General features: G+C 41.0%; 2 protein-coding genes across 3 annotated transcripts; one reads left to right on the plus strand and one right to left on the minus strand.

Moving 5' to 3' along the window:
- Positions 1–336: 336 nt before the first annotated feature.
- Positions 337–1,502, minus strand: LOC117731745. The gene is made up of 4 exons (XM_034534088.1): positions 1,412–1,502; positions 1,247–1,311; positions 1,112–1,170; positions 337–1,026 (listed from the first exon to the last, which is right to left on the minus strand). The coding sequence occupies exons 2-4, from the start codon at positions 1,249–1,251 to the stop codon at positions 434–436; spliced, it is 657 nt and encodes a 218-aa protein (XP_034389979.1). The 5' UTR covers positions 1,252–1,311; positions 1,412–1,502; the 3' UTR covers positions 337–433.
- A 3,994-nt stretch (positions 1,503–5,496) lies between these two features.
- Positions 5,497–24,479, plus strand: LOC117731704 (C-Jun-amino-terminal kinase-interacting protein 1-like). 2 transcript variants are annotated; one of them, XM_034534025.1, is made up of 12 exons: positions 5,497–5,951; positions 12,444–12,519; positions 14,242–14,802; positions 15,097–15,681; positions 17,166–17,357; positions 18,318–18,393; positions 18,472–18,638; positions 18,731–18,834; positions 22,033–22,143; positions 22,420–22,490; positions 22,615–22,713; positions 23,534–24,479. In XM_034534025.1, exons 1-12 carry the CDS (start codon positions 5,880–5,882, stop codon positions 23,604–23,606), a joined length of 2,187 nt encoding a protein of 728 aa, XP_034389916.1. In that variant the 5' UTR covers positions 5,497–5,879; the 3' UTR covers positions 23,607–24,479. The 2 variants fall into 2 exon arrangements, with proteins under 2 accessions (XP_034389916.1, XP_034389917.1); XM_034534026.1 differs by having other exon boundaries at positions 5,504–5,951; positions 15,097–15,384.

The raw sequence follows: 24,479 nt of genomic DNA on the forward strand, positions 1-24,479 counted from the left end.
CCTGCTGTATATCAGAAACGCAATTTTGAAATACAGTTATAACTCCAATGAAAGACAAATAATCAATTTCATACCATTTATAGATTAAGTGTACCATAGACTAACATAATAAAGCTAATGTAAAGTCTGTAATGAAAGCTACAGCTTAGTTTGCACCGTTAAGAGCTAGCAGTTAACACGTCCACTGGGTCCTGAGAACCGTTGCTCTACAGTTTGTACCATGGTTACATTCATTTCACAATGTGAGAGTTCATATAATAATAATAATAATAATAATAATAATAATAAAAAGCCACTTTGAAGCAACATTTTATTGGCATCAGGCTTTAACAGAATCAGTAGTAAGTCACCAGAACAAAAGACCTGCAAAAGCAGACATGAGTCAAACGCCTAGTATTGATCATAGGCATGCTGCATCTTACCACGGAGGACTTTAGAAGGCAGCTATGGTTGGAGCTTTAGCAGGACCACTTTGCTTAGAAGTTTTGCTGAAGAGTCTGGGTACTGGCATGTGTGGGCGAACAGGCTTTCCTGGGGCGTAGCGGGTTTGAGCAAATACTGCTCTTCCCCTCTGGTAGCTTGAACGAGAGCTAAGAGAGTAGACTGGCTCCAGAGCAGACACATCACTGAAAACTGGCTCAGGGATCTTTTCAACAGCATCGTAGCCGTCAGCCGGTTCAGAACTCCAGTTATCATAAGCAATATCCAGGCTGCCATCTGGCACACTATACCCTGCATAAGCAACCTGGTATGCAGGAACCTCAGGACTGTTGTTGTGTCCCTCTCCAAAACTAGTAGAGCCACTGCCAAAAGAATCACCCGGAGCCATTTTGCTGCTGAAACTGCCAGGTCCAACCTGGAAAAAGCCATCTTGAGGAGCATGAAGTCCAGTAGCTTTGTTAGAGCTTGGGTTGGGTAGACTTGGTAGAGGGGAGCTGCTGCCAGGGTCAGAACTCACACCCATTCCACTGAACCAAGTCCCAGAAGAAAGAGGCCACGGCATGAAGTGAAGATCAGCACCATGTTCTGTGGTGAGACAAACTTTACTTTAGTCATCAGCTTATATTAAGGCCATTCCAATATTTATTTAAATCATCCAGTGTAGTCTTACCTTTCCCCATCGGAAAACATGTAATGCACCCAATCAGCAGATAGGACATCCATAACACCCTACAAAAGAATAGACATGATTTTTAATTCGGAAGTTTACAGTAGCAATTTTAGATTTTAAAAGTAATTAACTTACCTCATTCTATCACAAGTTAATAAATTGAAGACTGGGCTAAGGATTTGTAAGCGTCCCAAGAGTACCTTCAAAGGATGAGAATAAAGTTTAAATTCCTAGCTAACAATGAGGTTACACTAGTAATAAGAGCAACAACCATCATTTATAATCAAAGCCTTCTCATACCTGCTAACAGCTGTGCCAATTTCAACAGAACCTTCTCTATTGTGTTAACCTACAGGAGCTCCCTTTAAATGACTGAATGCTGTGGGAGCTGATTACTTAGTGGTAACAGCTGATGGAGAAGGACACCTGTTGTGTGGCTGATTGACCTCCTTGTTAAAGAGCAAACACTGGACTAAAGTGAGCGTCTTTGCTTTGGTGAAAAAGAACACTTATAAATAGTGGCTTGAATACGGCACAAAAATAGATATTACATGAACAGTTGCCTATTTAGACAGTATAGGTCTCTGCTCTTCTGCCTGGCTCTTATATATCTTTGTTTTGTGCTTGAAATGATAAGGCTGCCAATACTCTCCATTAGTCTTATTGTTAACATATCCTATATGATAAGACCCGTACCAACAATTAATTGATCCTACTGACGGGTACTGTCAGTGCACCTGAAGCCTGAGCTCCATTACAAACATATCAATAAGCAACACATGTTCCTTCATGACCATGAACACACACACTGTAGTTCATGTTGACTCCATCTGACATACACCATCTTGCTGCAGAATATATATCCTCACTTTAGCACCAAATCTGCAGCTATACAAAAACACACAAAGAAATGCACTAATCCTTCCTGAAACCTCTGTCGAAAAAAGGTGATTTCTGACCCTTTTTATAAATCATTTATTTGTTGTAATAAGAGTTTTTAAAAGTTTGAATATATCTTGAATATATATATATATATAGTATTTTATTGAGTACAGTTGCATTCAAAAATCTATTTTGAAGGGAAATATATTATATCTATTGGTATTATGTAAATTATTTCTGCAGATGATTTTCTTTCTGGAACAAAGTGATATGCAAACACACTTTTTTTGCACAGAAAACATCCATACATTTTACAATCTAACAAAACATGATGGGTCAAACATATGCAAGAGAAAAAGTGTGCACAGGGACTTTTATCTGTGGTTATTAAAACCACTTGTTTCAGCTCGATTATCCTTTTTGTTAACATCAGTTTTGGACAGTGAATTAATGTATTAGGATTCTGATCATATTGGGCGCTTAGTTTTATTTCCTGTGCCTTCATTTCGGATGTGAGTGGGTACATTTGGTCTAAAGAGTTGTGCTTTGTCTCAGTGGAGCTTCATATTGCTGCTTTTAACATATGAGACATGCTGGTTTTGAACTGCCCATGTTATGAATGAACATATAAGAGTCTGTCCATTCTTGGTTTAAGGCTCTGGTTAAGCTGTCCACATTATTAAACTTTTTGGAGAACGACATGTGAAGTAACTTCTCTGAACCTCCGACTGTTGGCTCTCTCTCCACGTCTCACACACTGTTTATCCCACTCAGTCAAGGGGATGCTTCTTCTCTTCTTCTTTTTAGGCTTTATGGCGAATGGTATTCAACAAAAGGTGCATTACTGCCACCTACTGTATTGGGGTGTGACCAGAGTTATCTAACCCTTTCAATTCAATTTAATTCAGTTTATTTTTTATAGCCCAATATCACAAATCATGAATTTGCCTCAGAGGGCTTTACAATCTGTATACATACGACATCCCTGTCCCAGGACCTCACATCGGATCAGGAAAAACTCCCAAATAATAGCAAAAAACTTTTCATGGGGAAAAAAGGAGGAGGAGGATCCCTCTCCCCGGATGGACAGAAGCAATAGATGTCATGTGTACATATGAACAACGTTACTGAGTTACAACACATTCAATGAATATGACAATGTACGAATGGACCTCCACAATCCATGAAACAGAAGGAGGTAGAGAGGAGGGGGAGCGGGGCGCATCAGCAGGGTCATGGCCTCTCGTTCTAGTAAACCAGATTGTTTTAGTTTTCCCCACCGAAAACTTAAATCCCCATGCATAAGACCATCTTTCTACTTCATTCACAGCCTCTTGTACCTTCCCTTTAATATGGTCTGTGTTCTTCCCCCTCTTCCACAATGCTCCATCATCAGCAAATAGGGATCGTCCAATATCCCCCTGAACTCGAAGGAACACATCATTTATCATGATGGAGAACAGTATTGGACTAATTACACTACCCTGAGGGGTACCATTCTCCACCGGGTATCTTCTTGATAGTGCTCTCCCGATTCTGACTTGGATAACTCAGTCACGTAAAAAGTCTTTAATCCAATTGTATACTCTGCCCCCTATTCCCATCATATTTAACAACCCCTTCTTCCATATCATATGCTACTACATCAAAACACACCTGGGCTTTTTTTAAATTTCTGTCTCTAAATAAAATTTCTGTCTCTAAATAAATAATTGGGTCCATAGTTCCTCTACCTTTCCGAAATCCACTTTGATGAGCTGTTATCAATCCCCTGGTCTCCATATAAAAAGTTAATCTGTCTGTTATCCATAAATTTACCAACATGAGATGTTAGTGCTATGGGTCCATAATTTGTTGGGTTTGATGAGTCCTTGCCTGGTTTCCTGATTGGTATAATCACAGCCTCTTTCAATTAACTAGGCAGTCTCTCCACCTACCAAACTTTATTATAAAATAAAAAATATATAAAATTAAACCATGTTGCCATTGCTAACCTACATGGAGTATCCATTGGATACTCCATGGAAACCTGAGAGGCGAGAAAGCACAAAGACTCCGGGGAAGAAGTAGAGTTAGTAATGTGCAATGAAGAGACGTACATTTGTCATAAGGAGAGAGAGAAGAGGAGAGAGGAGCTCAGTGTATCCTAAAAAGTCGCCCAGCAGCCTATAGGCCGATAGCAGCATATCAAGGGGCTGGACCAGGGCAAACCTGAGCCAGCCATAACTATAAGCACTATTAAAGAGGAAAGTCTTAAGTCTATTCTTGAATGAGGTGACTGTGTCTGCCACCCGGACTGAAAGTGGAAGCTGGTTCCATAAAAGAGGAGCTTGATAACTGAAGGCTCTGGCTCCCATCCTACTTTTTAGGACTCTAGGAACCACAAGTAGCCCCGCATTTAGTGAGCGCAGCTCTCTAGTGGGGCAATATAGTACAATAAGCTCCTTAAACTGGGTCTCTAGCCCTGTGGTCTATGACTACACTTTGGAACCAGGAGACCCTGGTTCGTATCCGAGCTGGGACTAATTTCTCTACAAGGTACCCGGTTCGATTCCCGCTCTCCCCATAGTTGCAAGTGTCCTTGAGCAAGACACTGAACCCCCAGTTGCTCCCCGGGCGCTTCACAGCAGCCCTCTGCTCTTAAGGATGGGTTAAATGCAGAGAACAAATTTCATATGTGTATGTAACTATATGTAATATGTAGGTAAGGAGAAGAATTTTAAATGTGATTTTTGATTTTACAGGAAGTGACCGTAAGACTGTTTTGCCTGCTGCTGCTGCTTCTTCTTCTTCTTCGTCTTCTTCTTCTTCTTGTGGTTTAATGGCGGTTGACATCCATCTTATTGGTGCATTACCGCCACCTGCCTGCTGGATTACTAGTTGGCTAGCGGTTTCATTGTCTGTTTTAGTGAGTAATTGTTTTTTGTTTTTGTTTGTAAAATTACTGACTGGTTTGTTAAATTGCTGGCAGATTGACTTACTCACTGATTGGCTGACATGTTAATAGCAGACTAGTTTGTGGTTCACTGGTGATCTTTTGCTTGAGTAGTTTGCTGGCTGGCTGACTGACCAATGGGGTTTGTTGACTGACTGAATTACTGACTTGTTTGTTAGCTGCTGGCTGACTGAATGACCAAACGACTGGTTTATTGATGGTCTGGTGGACTGAAAGAGTGATTGACTGACTGTCCGCTTCTTGAATGACATGGTTAAATGACTGGTTTGCTGCCTGCTATTGAATGACTTGGCTTGTCTGTCTCCATTGTCTTGCCATGGGATCACTATTACAGTATAATCTTATTGGACTGGGTCACACACACAGACACAGACTCACTGTGTATTAACCTTAACTCACAGAAAACACAACAGGCAGATGAGCTGATGATGTTATGCCTTACTCTGATTGGTTGGCTCTGACTGCCTCCTCCCCTTCTCTCTCCCTCTCTGCATCGCTCTCTCTCTTTCATCCTGCCTTCCTCTCTCTGCCGGTCCTTGCTCATCCCATCGCTATGCAACACTAACCACATCCCTTTTTTCTCTCTCTCTTCCTTCCTCTGTCTGTTTCTCTACCTCTCCTCCCTGTTCTACTCTGTTCATGCCGGAAGATGATGGTGGTGGTGATGATGATGATGTGACACTGTGGCCAGCCAATGATCAGGCAAAAAGGGAGTGGAGGGGGTGGGTTTAGAGGCTGAGCTAAGTTCTGATCGATGCTGAGGAGAACGCGGAGGAAGAAGAGGAAGAGAGGGAGGTAGAGGTGGATGGCCTTGTTCAAGGTGAGGAGTGCCAACGCTGGTTTAATAAAAGAGGAGAAGAGGAGGAGAAGGAAGAGGAGGAGGGAGATAGGAAGCTGTCGCCTGTCAGAGAGGGATCAACCTGCGCTGTCATGGACAAATATCGACCCAAGAGACCAACCACCCTGGCTCTGTTCCCACAGCTGCCACAAGCTGGCACCCAGGTAGGGAGGCTGGGAGGATCCGTTGTTTTTTTAAAATGAGCTGGGCAGATTGGTTACAGTGTGAATATGTGAGTATGTGTATTATCATGGGTTATCTTGTGTGTAGTGTGTGTGCGCGTGTGTTTGTGCGTGCATGTGTGTGTGTGTGTGTGTGCGTGCGTGCATGCGTGTGTGTGTGCGTGCATTCGTGTGTGCGTGCGTGCTTCCTGGGAGGATCCTGTCTTCAGAATGAGACAGTTTGTGTATGCTGTTGCGTGTGTTTGTGTGTATGCTGGCAGTGGGATGGTTGTTCAAATGATTCAGCTGTAGCTGTATGTTGCTGTGTTTCATTAATTAGGTTTGTGTTTTGGTGGCTCTGTTCTCAGCAAATACCGATAAAATATTTAGAATATTAATATTTATTGGTCAATCTATACCATGTAGTTTTACAGCGGACCCTCAAGGACACTTTGAAAGAACATATTCCTTGTTGTGGGGACTGACCCTGATTGCGCTGTTAAAACAAGAGAATCCCATCTGCTCTGCCATCTTTTAAAATACTGTATATAACAAGTATATGTAAAATGGGTCAGTTGTAGCAGTATGTAGTAAGAGAACAGAAGAAGAGGATAATACAAAGCCAAAAAAAGAATATTGCTAGATATATTCTAGATGATTGTGAAGTATACTGTAAAATAAAGCCATGGCTCCTCAGGCAGTGTGCATTAATGAGTGGTCTCTGTAGGGACCAGCAGTGGTGACTAGCACTTACTCAGCAGTAGTATGCGTGTGTATCCCTTTAATTTAGTTGCATCCGATTTAGTGTGTCAGTACAGATCAGAGGAGAGTCATTTCAACACCTGGGGTTAACATCAACATCCAAATGACTTAATGTAGAAAGGAGTTCCTTATTTTCATTGAAACATGACGTGAAATCACCGTTTCTGCCTATCAAGGCCCAAATGATAATGCAATGGAAATACGATATAGGTGGTTAGATTTGGTCCGATTTAATTTATTATACAAGATGGTAGCCCAGTGTTGGGTTTCAGATCCAGTATACAATTCCTTATCAAAATCTAGCTATGTTTAGCTTTCAATATTTCCAAGTACCTGAAGTTTGTCATTTTCTCTAGTGATAAGAGATTACTTGCCTCAGACCCTAGTAAATGCAGGAAACCAGATCTAAATTGGAAACTGGCTATTGGGACCAAGGGTCCTGTATTTCATCTATAACTGTTGAAATTACAAGTCAATTTCACGTTATCAAACATTTTATTAACTTCACAGACTTTGCAAGAAGAAGAGGAAACATGGCATGTTATCATAGCATGATGCTACTTATGACCAGTACTTCAGTCCTATGGTAGCTTGTTTTAGCTCTAAGGCTAGGTTAGTTCCTTTTAATTACACTGAAAGAAAATTATTTTTTGAGTTAGCTTGACAGCTTACACATTTCTGTTAGCAGACAGACACATTCTTTGTTTGCTTGTTTTGTTTTTTCTTGGGGGTTTGAGATTAATTTCACACACATGAACCTCTGGACTAGCTGCTGTGTATGATTTAGAACAATTCAGTTTAGAACAGCACCCATTATTCAAATTTGAACCTTGGTGATTTTAACAAAGTTTGAGTTTAGGGTTGATTCAATTCATTTGGTAAATCCTAAATAGACTTTTACTTGGATAGTTATGCATGAACCAGAGGACTCTCAACTGGTTTAACACAAGCCACATGGAAGGTGGGATGGGGGAAGGAACCCGTCAGCGGGCCGCCATCCTCTTGTACGATTGAGGCCCTGAACAGAGGCCAGGCCAACCTCCAACCTCCAGGTCAGGAAACAGCAGTGCCTGGTATAGGCATACTGAAGGGGTGAGGGACCAGAGGCAGAGCCTTACTCCAGGAGGCAGAGAAGATACTCTTACTCTAGAAGATGAGTCTGTGCTGGCAGGTTTCCAGCTTCTGGTTGAGATGCTCAGTTTGACCAATGGATTGAGGGTGGTACCCAGAGGAGAGGCTGACTGTGGCGCCGACTAGAGAACAGAATTCCTTCCAAAACTGGGAAAGAAACTGGGCACCTCTGTCTAACACCACATCCCTGAGGAATTCATGTAATGCGAAACACATGGCACAAGATAGCCTCCGTCATCTCCTTGGCGGGAGGCAGTTGAGCAATGGAATAAAATTAACCATCTTGTAGAATCAAAGTCTAAGGAGATTTCAGGGGCGGTGAGGAACAGGAACTGGGTGTAGAAGACCAGGAGTTTGGCGTTGGGAGACCTTGTTCCGGGCACACAGGGCAAGCGGCCACATATTCCTAAACCTCCTTCTCCATAGATGAAGCTGGTCCTCTGTACCCCTAAATGACAGGAGGGGCAAGATGTGTGAGCCCAATGTAAAACCTGTGAGTGGAGAGAGACAGGGACAAACAACCGGTTGAGCTGACAGGTTCTCCTGCATCCGAGTGTTACCTCGAGCTTGCCGGACGTTTCCTCAATGCTCTATGGGACCTCCACCATACAGGAAGAGGGCAGAATACTGGTGGGAGAACTGGTGGGAGGACTTGAGATCAAACAGGCAGAACAGAGTTAATAAAACGTCTGTAAAAGTTAGTAAAACCTAGGAAACGTTGAACTATCTTACGATTAGTTGGCGTGGGCCAATAAGCTCAAACAGCACTGGCTTGAGAGAGGTCCATCTAATTTCGGGGCGAATGATGAAACCAAGAAATGTGACCGTGGAGGTGTGGAAATTACACTTCTCAGACTTAACAAAGAGTTGGTTTTCCAGGAGGCCTTGAAGGACCTGACAAAAAAACTGAACGTGGGTCTCCTCATCCGAGGAAAAGATGAGGAAAAGATGACAATTAAGACGAATTTGTTCAGCATGTCACGGAGAACATCATTAACCAGAGGCTGAAACACAGCTGGAGCTTTGGTGAAAACAATTATCATGAACAAAAATTGGTAGTGTTCACTGGGGGTGTTAAAGGCAGTCTTCCACTTGGCCCACTTCCTTATCTGCTCCAAGTTATAAGCATTCCTTAACTCTTACTTGATAAAGATCTTAGCATCTTACAGTAACTCACAGGCAGGGAGGGGGAAATCAGTTTTTTACTGTGACGTCATTAAGGCCTTGGTAGTCGTAGTGGTGGAAGGATGAATAATATCATAAGCAAGAGATGAATCGATGTATTTCTGCATTTCTACTCTTTCGGGCTGAGAGGGATAACAGGCATCCTTTCAAGGGCAAAGTTCCAGGGAGAAGATCGATGGCACAGTCATCGGGTCGATGTGGTGGCAGGAAGGGGACACAGGCCCTGTTGAGAAGATTGACGGTTTGATGGCATGTGACATCTTTTAAGTCATCCTGCAGCAGTGAAGTTGCTCCACTTGTTACCGCCGATTGACCCTTATTGTCATTGAACAACCCAGTATAGCACAATACATTGCAGAAAAAGAAAGCAAAACAATGTTTAGGATGAGTCTCGCAGTTAAAAAGAACTTGGAAAGTGAATTTAGTCTTTTTGCTCTACTTAAATTGTAGAGTTTTGACTGAATTGCCTCTAGCATGGACATTTAAAAATATTTCTTGAACATGTGAAAAAGTGGGCAAGGCTAAGAGACAAGGGCTAAGACACGTCCAGTCACGTCTATCGTCAACTCATTTTCCATAACCAGTGCAGCATAATAATCTTTTTTTATTTACTGTGGACTTTAAATTAGGACATCAGTACATAACAAAAATGTGTGAATCTATCTGGCAATGTGCTTTCCTACACTTGCTTACAATTGCTCTGATTGGGGTTAGGTAATATTGCTGCAGGAATGAGGAATTAGTTAGCAATTTTGCACTTCTGGTTCCCTCATCTCAAAGTCAATGTTTTATTTGTGGTTAGTTGTCTGAAATAAGGTCTTTGGTTATGATAAACATCAGAGGTTTGTTTTATGATATAAGATACTTCAGTAAATACCCCTGTTGTAAATGTCAAAGCTTTAAGGTGTCTTAAATAAGGCGGTTGCTAGCAATTGGGCAAATGAGACAACAGAACCCAAACTAATCCCCCTTGGATGAGAAAGAGTTTGTGAGGGACCACTGTGTAGTTTGTTCAACTTCAGCTCTTTATTTCTGCTGATTGAATTCACCCTTCAAATATCATAAAAGTGGTGTTCATTTGTGAAGATTATCTTGCTGATCAAAACTTGCTGATCAAAACTTGTATCATCATCATCATAAACTTGTGTCTCCCACGCTTATTTTCTGCATTAATCCACGATGGAGCCAGATGTGGTCAGTCACCTATCGCCTGTTCCTGTGGTTAGCCTTAAGTCTCATTTTTGAATTTTCTTTCTGCAACCGATTAACCATGAGCAAACTGAGTAGTGGAATAGCCTTAAGTCCTAGCTGGGCTAGCTTAGCTTCCATCTCGGCTCTCCTCCCTCACTTTTCGGTCGAGTTTGGTCCAGCTGGTCTGGCTGGGTGGTCGGAAGATGCTGTTGGTGGTGATTGACTCAAGATTGGCTGCATTTCATCTAATCTCCTCACTTCCTTCGCCATTGTTGATGAGTGTATCATATGTGCTCAAGTAATGAACACAAAAGGAGAACAAATTAAAACAAAGACGTAGTTCATTGGGGCTACCATTTGCTGCATGTTTTATGTGACTATTTGTTATTTTTAAAATACTGCATATTTGTAATGATTCATGATTACAAAACTGATACATTGACTTCCATTATCTTTTATGAATTAAATATTAGTAACAAATAGAAGAGCTGTGTCAACTGGAGGGTTACATTTCCCAGCATTGCAAAGAGATCCAACAGGAAAAAAAAGTGTGTTTGTAGCAGGACCCTCATAGTAAAAACACAGCACACATTCAGCATGTTCTGAATAATGTGACATAACAAGCTGCCCTTATTCACAAATAAATAATATACACTTATCTTCAAACAAATCCCCCTGTTATAGACAATAAGCATAATAGCTTTGGTACAAAAATAACTCTTTTCGAATAAAAGGTAAAACTACACAGTCTCTGTGGCAATGGAGAACACATAGTGTGTTACTGCTTTCCTAACCCGCTTTCCTCAGTGACGCCATGACTTTAGCTTGAGTTTGGTTGTAGAGTGTCGCTGTGTCCGTAAAAACGTTGAGATGAATATTGTATTTTGGTTCCAACACAACTCTGCAAGGAGAAGTGTGACTGCCAAATCCGATTTGCCTCGAAGTTTCAGAGTGCGGTACTCAAGCCGTGGTCAGAGGTATCACCAATACGCTGCTTCAAACGGTTTCTCAGTTTATCACTTGCTAGATTGGCTTGACTTAAAATAGGTTTGGCATACCCGTGCCTAATTTAGCTTTAGTAACATTAATAACCTGATGGAAATGTTTATGAATTTTAAACTACGGCGGCCTAACTGAATCGGTGCTGTTTTGATTCTTGCATTCATTTAAACTTTGTGCCACATCTTTAGAGACAGAATAGCCAGGGACCAATGCAGGGATAAACAGCCGGACACAGTAGGCGTGGTAACAGTATTGCTGGACAGATTCCACATAAAGGGCTTTTCCCAAACTGGGTAAAAGATAAGTATAGGATAAAGATACCACAACTTAATCGAATTGTGAGTTCTAAAAGGATCAAACTGTTGAGTGAGTTTGCTAGATAAAAACAAATATCCAACTGAAAAACCCAGCTATGTCATGACAACTCGTTCCCAAGGAAAGTATTATTAAACTATAGTGAGTCATACAGGTTATATGTTAAATCATTTAACTCATACTATTAATACTAGTTCTGATACATTGGTATATGTGTACTAAAACATTACATATATTTGATATTGCTGGCTTATTATAAGACATACAACTTTAACAGTGCTTTGAAAATGAAACATAATTCTTAAATCTTATTTGTGGAGATTTTGCAGATGCAAAATCAGACAATAAAAAGGCAATCCTTTTCATGAATTCAGTGTATGCCCTGCTGAAAGTGGAAGGGAACTCAACTGTCATGAGACGTTTGGGATAAAAACATGTTTTTATGGCTTTAAGGTGATAGTAACAGGTAAATTAACATCTTTCAAATGCATTGTTACCGTGTCACAGCTATTTCTGGGCATCAGAAAATGATAAATGGTGAAGAGACTGTTGCCACACAAATACTTAACTAACGACCTGATTAACGAGCTTATTAATCAAGAATATAAGATTTATAACTGTGTTTATGAATTGCATACTAATGAGTGTTAATGTTGAAACAATGCTTTATAAATGATGAATTAAGTGTTTATACTTAACAAATGCTAAATAGCATGTAGTTATTATAAAGTGTTACAGATTTTTCTGGAGGAATCTTAGTTATCCAGCAGATCCCTGCTCTTCCATGTAGATAACTTTTTATATCTATAATCGAGATGTATGCTTTAACACCTCAGGCTAAACTGTAAGCAAACTGTGTGTGTGTGTGTGTGTGTGTGTGTGCTACTCTGTTTCACTAACTCTATCCAGGACTCCATCAACAACAACTCTTTAGGCAAGAAGGACAGCTGGAAGGACTCCTGTGCCTCCTCCCCACATATTACAGGTATGGTACTACATACAGGAATAACTACTAAATTACACAGAAAAACAAACAACCCAAATCAAAGTTGAAATAACAATGTCAATATGGATTCTAATTTCAAATACAGTAAAACTATTGCAGAATTAGATATTTTCCGTAAACAAAATATAGATGAACAACTATAGGTTTATGTGTTGTTTTTAATTATTTGTTAACAAGGTGCACACTATAATGCACTACAACAGCATTGTTCTTCTTTTAAACAGCCGTAAGCAGATTCAACAGCAATTTTTACTGTAATCTCATTTCATCAAATGAATTTAAAGCCAAAGAAAGATAAATGGCTGAAGCCACGGATGTCCTATAGAGGCCGAGCACTTCATAATCTGGTGGCTTCTGCTCTTTGGCACAGCCTGGCCTGCATGGAACCACCTAAAGCGCTAACACAATGGTTGTCGGCAATCCTAGAGGATTTCTTCCGGGACATGCTGCATTGGGTCCTTACCAAAAAAGAGGGGTGGGAGGGGGTGCAGTGTCTGGTACATATAGCAAGCGGTGTGGCAACTTTCAGATTCCAGTTTGTCCAGAGCTATCTCACAGGTCCAACAGATATGGTTTGGAGAGACGTGAACAACTGTAAAGAAAGGCAGCTGGTCTGGGACTAGACACTGCAATATTTTTTATGGATTTTAATCTTTTAAAACTGTGTGGATTACCTCCTTTTTATTAGGCACCTTTTAAGGTATGGAACTTTTTTAAATGGAGGAGACTGGAACCTGCTTGCTTGCTCACTGCAATGGCGACTACAAGAACCTCTGGTTAACGGAGCCAGGATGGACAACACACCACCAGGTCTCAGCAGCACAGTGTACACCTCTGGAATTATTACCCTGAAGACAGTGGTGGATGAAGCAGGTCCCGGACTGATGGACGCACCAACGATGGCCTTTTTTCTTGGACTGAACTCCTTTTGGCAGAGCGGGTATATCTTTAGCAGGTGGGCTGACAGACTGACAGAGGAGGAGGTTAAGATGCTGCATGAATACGGCAGGGAGAGGAAACTCATGATGCGACTGATCCTTTTCCAGAGCTGGGTTTTCTTCCAGAACTGGATGGGGTCTCAAAACCGTTATTAAGAAGAACGTACTGTAAGCTTGTGGACCTGTACACATCGTAAGGATTAACCCTCCATTAATAAGAGGACTGGTGATTTACAGTGGAAGATTCTTTTTCTTTTTTTAAATCAACACTTTTATTTCTGTGAGTAACCCCTCTGTTTCCAGTGATTGCCAATTCATCAATGTAAAAGACTCTGTTACCTTTTGAATGCTCTGCCGATTGTTTTTAGACGGTTTGGTCTCAGATTACCTTCATTTTGTCAGTCTGCTATAAAAACACTGATGCCGCGAAGTGGCAGCTGCTCAACCTGATGGTAGGAGAGGCCAAAATGTGGTTCTACAGCAGTAGAAAGAGAGTGGAGGGCTGGACATCTATCTATCTATCTATCTATCTATCTATCTATCTATCTATCTATCTATCTATCTATCTATCTATCCTCAAGAATGAAGGGAAAAGGTCCTAAATATATTTCAAATGAATCATGTGCATTTTTTCTCAGTTCCTGTAATTCTTATTTATCCAGGATAAACTGCCTACTGTATGCTACTTTGATAATCCCTCTGTGTACAACTAATTGCCTAGTACATAATCTGATACTTTAGTTTTTTCTGTGTGTGTCTTAAGGGGATCTAACACCACCAAATATCCAACCAAAAGCAGAGGACAAAGTTCAGCACACCACGCGCCGTCCGGCCCCTAAACCACCCACAGCCAAGGGAGCAAACAGCAGAGCTAACTCTCAGGCTGCTGCATACACTGTAGACACGCGAGCTCGCCTGCGGGAAAGGCAGGTGTCAGGGGCCACACACACACAGTCCTCCAGCACACCAAGGAGTCAAAAGAAAGTAGGAAGAGGAGCCCCAGCAATGAGAGAGAGGAGCCTGGGAGACATCAGAGGAAAGGATGGAGTGACAGCAGGGAAGGATGATAGAAGAGGAGGAAGACTGTGTGAGCAGTCTAGGGGGAAAGAGAAAGAGAGAAATGGACATCAGAAACCAAGAGAAACAAATGGACTGAAAAGCCGTGGGGCTGATGGGAAAGGAAAAGTAGGTGTTAAAGAGGTTAACAAAAGAGGGGTATTGAAGCCCAATAACATACTGTCCAACCAGCAAGTTTATCCTTCCGCCATGGTGGTCCCACGCACGCCTGTAGCACCAAGAACCGAGGACAAGACCCAAGACCAAGGTAATGAACCCATCTTTAGCACAGGGTGGTGGGTGCTGAAACGTTTATATTCATTAATAAAGAAGAGTAGTGCTGGCTTCTTTCTGCTCAAAAGGCTAGTACTAGTTTGCTTTTGACGTGACGTTTAAAGTGAAGGTATATCTAATCTATTTAATAATATATGTTAAGAAGTTTAAGGTATGTAATATTATGTGCAGTGGTTCATAAATAATGGTGTCCACATTTGCAAACAGTTGCTACTTATACCACTATACTTAACCACTATGATATATCTAACACATTGTGTGTTTTAAGGCCAAAACCATGACAGGACCCAGGACAACCCCTCTATCCTCTCCCAGTCCAGCAGCGAGGGGGGGTCAAACAGAATGTCCCTCAGCTCAGACACAGAAGGCCCCCCACCAGGGCCTCTGCATCCTTCTCTATTCCACCGAATCGACCCCGTCATCAGCGAAGAAGAGGGGGAGGGAGATCCTACTCCCTGCGTGAACGTCCAGATTGGTCTATCCCCCTGCCTTACATATAAAGAAAAAACCGAGATGGACTGTACCAAGTCAGAGGTGGAAGCAAGGGGAGGAAAAGGTGACTATAGCACTGAGGTGGATGGCACCAACTCTGACACTCAGGGAGATGGTGCGGCTGCTCAGATTGTACCAAAGAGGGAAGCTAAGGCACTGCTAAACTATGACTCGGTTAAATACACTCTGGTGGTGGATGAACACGCTCAATTAGAGCTGGTCAGCCTCAAGGACTGTTTGCACAGTTACAATGAGCACAATGATGACAGTGATGCAGAGACGGTCTATCAGTCAGCTAATGAGGAGGAAGATCCAGAGTATGAGGAGGAAAGGAAGAGGAGAGAGGATGCAAGGAAGCAAGGTAAAAAAATCTTTTTTTTAACATGGCTCTTTTGTCCCAAACAGTTCATTAAAGGTCATGACGCTTAAGGGTTTATCCCTTTGGGAGCATGAATGTTCTCAGCAAATTCATAGTAATCTGCCTGTTAGGTTAAAGACATCTTGTGCACAAACTAAGTTTACAATTTGTCCTGGTGGAAACTAAAACTAATTCTATGAGTCTCTTGACCCATCCATCCCCTCCCACACTGCACCATCTTGCATGTTATACGATGCCAGTTGCTCTTCCCTTAAACCTAATGCTAAGTACTGAGTACTGACCAAGTTGCATCATTTGACGCCTTGGGTGTCAGAACGGGTTGCCGTACACTATTTATTACAGCTAAAGCAATAAAATCAACTTTTGAATATTTTGTGTCAAATTATTGATTTCTTTAGTAGTATCTCTGTAATGTACAGAAATGAACTCCTTCAGGGTGATTCAAGTCATGCTCACCCTGTCGGGTTTCTTTTCATAATGACCCTCTCGCTGTACATTATTCTTGTTATAGTATTAATGATTAATTATGGTTGAGTTAGAGGGTTGGTCGTGGGGGTTACCCAAAACATTAGGAATGGTCCTCTAGGGACCGTGAATATACACAATATATTTAATGTCAATCTTCTTAGCATTTTCAGCTCTGAATCCAAAAGTTGGAATTCAGTTTCAGTTTCAATGAATGAGGGACAGACTTAGTGACTGACATGAAATACTGTCTTTATTAAGTAAAACTGTTAAAACTTTGGCTCAAAATTGAGTGTTCATGTAGGACCCCATTGGCCATAACAAGAGGCTATAATTAAAAAACACATTATTCTTACACTCAGTGTGCAATAGATGTCTGGGAGTGTACCTTTTAAAATAAGAGATAAACCTTAATTTCTCATGGTACACAACAACAATAGCATTGACAAGGAAGGACCCATATGAATATGAAATACAGTCGACATTCCCTTAAGTTATTTTTGTAACATTACACTAATGTCTGCTTCATTTCAATCTGTTGATCTAATGAAAGGATAATAATTCTTCAAGATATGCATCTTTAGCATCACTAGAGGGGGTGCAATGTTGAGGATTTCAAACCAATTAACATTTTTCAAGGAATATTCTGTAGTAAATTATAATGATAATAGAATAAGCTTTATGTAAAAGAAAGAAAAACAAGAAAGCTAGCTAGCTCAATCAATTAATCAAACGTTTATTTCAGACTCAAGGTCCAGATAGTACAAAACATTAACTTGCTAGAAAGCTAGTGCTTTCCCTTTTTTGTTTATTTGTCAAATGAGGCTTTATGGTTTACTTTAGTAGTAGAGGGCCCAATGATAATAAGCCTTGTTGAGCACCACATTAGATGACATGGCATGTGTAGCTTCAGGAAAGAAGAAGATTGTCTGAAGTTGTAATCAAATCTGCATGATTATTGCTGCTAGTAGTTTAACTTTTCCTCGGTTTTTGGCTCCAAGACAGAAGGAAAGAGGAGGAAAACAGAAGAAAGAAGGAAGATGAGACTAAGATGAGGAGGGAAGAGGATGTGAAGAGGAGGAGGGAGGAAGAGGTGAAAAGGAGGGGGGAAGTTGTGGCAAGGATCTGCAAGCAGTCCAAGGTAACTTCAGAGGAAGAAGAGTCAAATGGAGGAAGGCCAGGAGCTTCCAGAAGTAAGAAGTTCCTCAACCTGTTTTCCCACCACAGTAGTCATTACAGCACTTCATTTTTGTAATATAATAATATTCTCTAAATATTTAGTGCATGCACAGTACAATAACATTTAGACATTAAAATAGTATAGTATTATAGAATTAAATATTACAAATAAAAAAAATTAAATGTAAAAGTCCATATGAGCATCATTGTAGTAAGTAACTACTTTTCTAGTCTTCCGACCACTTAAAGCTCCTTAACACTACATGTCATCATTCACACACTCACACACTCACACACTGATGGAGGAGCTACCATGCAAGGTGCCACCTTCCCATCAGGAGTAGCTAACTTTTATACACACATCCATACACTGTAGGCACAGCTACAGGAGCATTTTGTGGTTCAGTGTCTTGCCCAAGGACACATCAACATGGACTAGCGGAGCCGGGGATCGAACCGCCGATTCTCTGATTAAAGGACGACCCTGCTCACCACTGAACCACAGTCTTCTAGTAGTGGGGATGTACTGATGTTTTTAAACAAGAAACGTAGTAGTGGGAATATACCCCGATTGAATGTTAAGTCCAGTCTCAAAACATACTTTTATTCACTTGTGTTTTAATTCTCCTGATGTGGCGAATTTTGTGTTTATTTGTGCCTTTGAGCTGTGTGCATTGATGGTTATGTCGGTATTCATTTTACTTGGGATTTTAATCTTCATGAATAGATTTTACATTGACTTTGAGGGTGTGAAGGGTTTAAAGTTTAAGGGGTATGAGAAGTGACTTACCTTGTTATCTTTAAATATATATATTTTCCAATTCCACCACATTGGAAGTCTAAGCATTTTCATGGTGGTGGGGATTTGAGATCTCCATTCCTCAGTTAAGTGTCAAAATTGGATCGCTTGCTTTTTTTCATTAGAGGATCATATGATACAATTGTGAGTATAACATAAATGCTCTATTATTCAGGTGCTGGGTCATTTGGTGTGTTCTCCTGTGTTTTGGATGGAGTAGAGAGACAACAGAGCCACAGAGCTGTCTACAGGTCAAAACATGAACCTACACAAAGTAATTGTGACGTGTTCAAATAAACCCTTGAGACTGAAATCTGTACATTTTGTAGGTTTGTCCCCCGTCATGCAGATGAGCTGTACCTAGAAACAGATGATCCAGTGTTAATGCTGAACCAGTCTGAGGACCTGTGGTGTCAGGGTTACAACATGAGGACTGGAGCTACTGGCATCTTCCCTGCCTTCTATGCAGTCAGAGTGGCTAAAGATATTAACCAAGGTACATTGCAAAAAACTGTAATGAAAAAATAGAATAGCACTACCATCAACAACATCTCATAATTAAAGTTTTTTTCTCCTTTGTTCTCACAGTCCAAAAAGATGGCTGGATAGACCAGTTCCTGGTGCAATTCCTGGGTTCAGTTCAGGTCCCAATCCACAAAGGCAACGACATGCTTTGTGCTGCGATGCAGAAGGTACACACGAACAATGCACAACAGAACTTTCGCTGTGTCCCTGGTGTCCCCTGAGTGTGTGTGTGTGTGTGTGTGAGTGTGTGGCATGGGCACGGCTTCCATCACACTAGAAAGAGCGGGCCCCCCAGGATCAAAAGCTGCACCCCTGCACCTTCTTTTCCCAGTGCCTTTCACCCGCAGAGCGCTACTACGATCTGGGTAATCGGGAATTATTGGCTGTGGTCCTGGCTCTTGAGGAGTGGAGGCCCTGGTTGGAGGGAGTGGAGCAATCATTCATAGTTTGGACTGACCACAAAAACCTCTCTTACCTCTGCTCTGCCAAAAGATTAAACTCCTGCCAGGCTTGGTGGACTTTGTCCCTGGGAAGGTTCAACTTTACACTCACCTATCGCCCTGGTTCACGCAACACAAAACCCGATGCCCTTTCGTGTCAGTCCACCACAGAGAAACCCACCCTTGAGCCTGAATCAATTCTCTCCCCTTCTCGTGTGGTGGCCAGAGTTACATAGGGAGTTGAATCTCTCGTCCGGGAGGCGCAGCGCTCCCATCCGGACCCAGGTAACGGTCCTCTCAACTTTCTGTTTGTGCCTGATGCTGTCAGGTAACAAGTCTTACAATGGGAGCATTCCTCCAAACTTGCCTGCCATCCTGGGTTCCACCACACTTCATTAAACAACGGTTCTGGCTTGCTTTGGGTACCAACCACCGCTGTTTCCAGTCCAAGAAGAGGAGGTGGCGGTACCCTCTGTTCAAGCCAACCTCCGTAGGTGCCGGCAAATATGGAGGGAGGTCCAGTCTGCGCTCCTCCGGTAGCACGGAACAGGCGCCTTGCTGACCGTCATCGAAACCCTGCACCAACCTATCGCCCTTGTCAAAAGGTGTGGCTTTCTTCACGTGACTTACCCCTTCAGGTGGAATCCAGCAAGCTGGCCCCCCGCTTCATTGGACCCTATGAAGTGGGATCATCAATCCCTCTGCCTGGCTCAAACTCCCATCCTCTTTAAAGGTTCAGTCAACCTTCCACGTATCCCTACTCAAACCTGTTTCATCCAGTCCCCTGCTCCCCGCAGCCAGCTTTCATTCAATAGAAATCCATTCCTTCACCTACCCTGCTGTCTCCATGTCTGCACTTGGGTCCTGCCTAAACCCACCGTAACAAGAACCTAGCCATACAATGTGATAACTGTGGAGGTATTGTTGGAGCAAAACACCTGAGCACCTGTGACAGTGGAATTTGTAGTTAACACACGCACATGCACACACACACACACACACACACACACACACACACACACACACACACACACACACACACAGTAACATTACACTAACAAGTATAGGTTATGCTAGGTTATTCTCCTCAAACCATACACAAAGCTAGCTAGCTAACGTTAATAAAAGCTCATTTACACGGCAGAGTCTAACTTAACTTCTAAAAGAACGCAAAAACACATCTAGTAGCCTACTGCACAGACAACATATATGATCAATACTTTATTCATATTGTAGGGAACCAGTAAGTTAGCTGGTGAATGTCCCTGTTGCTGTTTAGAGACAAGTAAAAACAACATTTGGGGCACTGCGCTCAGCTGACTGAGATATGTGGCACTGAGATATGTGGCATGAAAGAGCAGCATTTGAGACGTGTTGCGGCAGATTCAAATTTCTAATTTTTTGGCACAATGTTTTTTGTATCACTGCAGTATACAGTATAGCAAAAATGTGAGCTTGTGAGTTTCTGAATTTGTGATTTATATGAAAGGATTTGTGCACATGCAATGAACAATTTGAGAAGCTATAACTGGTGTTGAGTTTGTGTAGGAGAAAAATAATATACAAGTTTGAAACTTTAAAAATATTCGTCTGTGACTTCTCATTTACTGATACACATGTGTGACTATTTCTTCAACTTCAACGACAAATTCCATTGTTACAGGTGCTTAGGTGTTTTGTTCCAATAATACTGTAATACTTCCACATTGAGCATAGAGCTAGTCGAATCTGAAACGTGGCTCCTTAAAGTTTATCATAAAGTTTCTAAAATATCAAAGTAAGTGTCTCTTGGTAGAAAAAATATTTTGAAAAGTAAACAAAAAAAAGTAAATCCTGACAGGACATGTGTTCTCATTCACCATCCGTAGCTATACCTTCTAAAGGAAATGTAATTTGAATGCAAAATATCATACAACCCGAGAAAGTAGCCGAGAACTATATATACGTGTATCATTGGCCCACCTTGGGCATTCATTCATCTCTGCCTCCACTTATTGCAGGGGGGTGTAGGTAGACGTCTTAAAGCCAAGACAAATAAAACCAAATCTGTCTGAGATTTGGACGAACTGACCCTTTAACTGTCTTAAATTCAGTGTTATATGGAACGAATTGCCTGTTGCAGCTGTAATTACTGGGGTTCCTTCACTGGCTACAAATCCTTATTAAGAACTTCACAGCACTTTTAATGCTCGAGGCTTAGTTTGTAAAGAGACACCTTATTTCCTTTCACCTTGTGTTTTACATTATACTTTTACTTTGCTGCAGGTGAAAAAAAAATAGTAAAATAATGTTAGTGATTTCTTGTGGGGAAATGAGCGCACACAAGTTGGAGTTCTGAATAATTGAGTTTCGTAGATTTTAACCAAAATTGTAGATGATCAAGTAACTGTATAATCATCCACATCGACCTTCACATCGGGCAGAAAATGTTCTCTTAATGTCTTCTGTTAATATTCAACAGTTACAAGGACATTTTCTTGGAAATATTCAGCAAAGAGTGGAACAATCCAAACTTCCAGTGGCTGTGTAGCTGACAGTTGACAGCTGACAGCTGACACGGCTGAGAACTAGGTTCAGGATAGTTTTTTTGGCCAAAGGAAAAACCAGTGGCCTCATCACATGTGTATTTTTCCAAATGTACATATGTATCCTATTATTTATTATACATACACGCCACATACTGGATGGAGGTCACAACTTTATTTCTGACACTTTTCATGCGAACACTTTGACAGCTTTCCCCGTATTTGAGCCTTTGGGTGTAGCCGTCATAACCATAAACATCATGGATGATAATGACCCTAAGACTGGCCTAACGCAACTGACCCATCTGAAATATATTTGTTGAAACCAGACGGTGCTACTCATGATTAAAGCTCCACAGTTTTGTTTATTGACTGATTTATGGATTATTTATGTTTACAGGTGGCGTGTAACAGGCGGTTAGCGGGTCAGCGTCCTTCAGCCTGTGTGCTGGAGGTTAGTGTAAAGGGAGTGAAGATCAGTTTGCAAGACCAGTGCCACTCTGCACGTAGGGTACGTGCACTACATATCTACCTACCAACCTCCATTCCTTCCTTCTTAAGTTTCAAACCTTTTTAAATCCAGTCACCTGCTGCATGTAATTATGATGTCGGCAATACGTTACTTTGCTGCAGTTAGGTGAGCACTGTATAGTGGCAATCAGCAGTACCTACAAGCTACATTGATATTAATATTGATGTCTACTCTGAGAAGTTGGATAAATATTACAGATAGAACAGACTTAAAACATTCAAAGTTGTACATCTCACTGTGTGTGGTTGCTATCAGGGGGACCAGTGTTTCCACTTCTTCCAGTTAAAGAACATCTCGTTCTGTGGCTGTCATCCAAAACACAGCAAGTGAGTCGGACCACTTGATCTAATCAATTTCTACACTTGCATGAGCAGGTTTGCCTCAACAAATATTTGTAAATGCACCTCTGAACTGTACATTTACTGAGTAATGCTGATAATTTCAATGCAGGTATTTTGGTATCATCACCAAACACCCTGACCAACAGCGCTTTGCCTGTCATGTGATGATGTCAGAGACAACATTACATCCTCTAGCCGAGTCTGTAGGGTAAGACCTATATGCTGTATTCTTTTCTATTCTGTTGTATACATAGTCTCTGCTATTAGATATGCATATCTGCTCAAGGGCAGTGGTAGAAAGTACTCTGAAAGTAACATGAAATACTTGACCTTCATTTGAGTATCACTGTTTTTTTGTGACTTTATCCTTCAACTCCATTACACAGGAAATACTGAACTGGCTCCACCATACTTCATGTACTCCCATAGGTTATATATTTTTAAAGCAAGAGTTACTTGAAACTTTGCTTAAGATTATATCTACAAAACATGTGATCAACTTATTAACAGGGAAGCGTATAAATTAAATACAATAACAGTATAAAAAGTATTTTAATCCATCTTGACCAGGTGCAGCATTGAAGGGCTGCTTACAGCTCAATGCATCAATAACCATGAGCATGTAATATAATGGTTTTAAAATGTCTGCATAATAAGTAGATTTTTTATTAGTCAAATGTCTTTATATCGAGCTATTGCTCCTTTTATTTAAAGATACTGTGGGGAGGAAAGCAAACAATGACACCACGCTGCTGGAGACGGTTTGAAACGACTTGTCTTTTGGGACGTAATTGTGTTAAAAACAAATGTTAGGTTGAGGTAACAACAGTCTTTTCTTCGTGACTTTTTCACCCGTGTATTATTCTATCTATCATTATATTATTTATTTTAAGATTATCTATAATGTCAGTCAGGCCAGTAGTTGTCAAGATATCTTGCTCTGTACCCAGTGAGAGTGTTGGATGTTACAACGTAACAGATGTGCTATCATCTCATTTTGTTTTATTCTCTTCTCTGTTGTCCCACAGGAGGGCATTCCAGCAGTATTACAAGGAGAACATTGGCTACTCCTGTCCCACTGAAGACATCTTCATTGAGTAACACCTCTCCCCCATCCACATTATGTATTGAATAATCAATATGTGCATGTAAGCTTGGTCTTACACAGCAAACTGGACCACTCATTTGTCTTTGTCAGAGTACTTGCATGGTGGATTTCGGTTTCTTACCTGCATCCAGTGATACTGCAAGTTGTTTCTTACTTTAACCATGTCACAATTTAAATACCTCTATGGATGGATTGGATCACATGAGATGTTCCATATACCGAGAACAAATGTGACATAAACCCTACCTAAATACAAATATGTGATTCATATATTTGACATGTAGATATTGGATGTAAAACCATATTGACAGCCTTCAGATTATGGAGTTAATTTAATGACATCAATGGGTGAACTGACATGTATAATAATGTAACAGTGACAGCTTTGGTAATTGATTAACCATGTAAGTAATGTATGAACAAAGTTGGTTAGCATGTGTGATCAAAGTTAGTTAGCAGCAATGTTAGCAGCTCACGGAGGTGGTTTAGGCACAGCAGTGCTTAAAGCTACTGTAAATGCTCATTGCAGCATGTGAACATGTGAACAATGACAATGTTTATCGTGTCAGCAGCTAACATCAGTTAGACACAAAGGCCAGCTGAGGCTGATGGGAATTGTTCATGAACCAAACTAGATGAAAAGGCAGCCGTTACAATTGATGTGAATCTCTGTAAAAGTCTATCTAATATATGTTAAGATATTTTAGTCTGTAAAAAATGTTGGACTTACTGACTGACATTGACATCAGGAAAAACCTCACCTGTTGGCTAATGATTTGCTGCTTTTCTCTGACATGTAATGGATAGTGAATATGTGTGTGTTTATGGACTGTTGGTCAGACAAGATAAACAATTTTAAAACATCA

Source organism: Cyclopterus lumpus, chromosome 6, assembly GCF_009769545.1.
Source record: "Cyclopterus lumpus isolate fCycLum1 chromosome 6, fCycLum1.pri, whole genome shotgun sequence".
NCBI classification, from domain to species: domain Eukaryota; kingdom Metazoa; phylum Chordata; class Actinopteri; order Perciformes; family Cyclopteridae; genus Cyclopterus; species Cyclopterus lumpus.

Excerpts from the sequence above, each read along its gene's own strand:
- LOC117731704 (XM_034534025.1), top strand. The coding sequence starts at position 5,880 with ATGGACAAATATCGACCCAAGAGACCAACCACCCTGGCTCTGTTCCCA. Across the intron at positions 17,358-18,317 it reads AAGGCCAGGAGCTTCCAGAA|GTGCTGGGTCATTTGGTGTG; the intron begins GTAAGAAGTTCC and ends TCTATTATTCAG. Across the intron at positions 22,714-23,533 it reads CCTCTAGCCGAGTCTGTAGG|GAGGGCATTCCAGCAGTATT; the intron begins GTAAGACCTATA and ends GTTGTCCCACAG.
- LOC117731745 (XM_034534088.1), bottom strand. Across the intron at positions 1,027-1,111 it reads ATGTTTTCCGATGGGGAAAG|AACATGGTGCTGATCTTCAC; the intron begins GTAAGACTACAC and ends GTCTCACCACAG.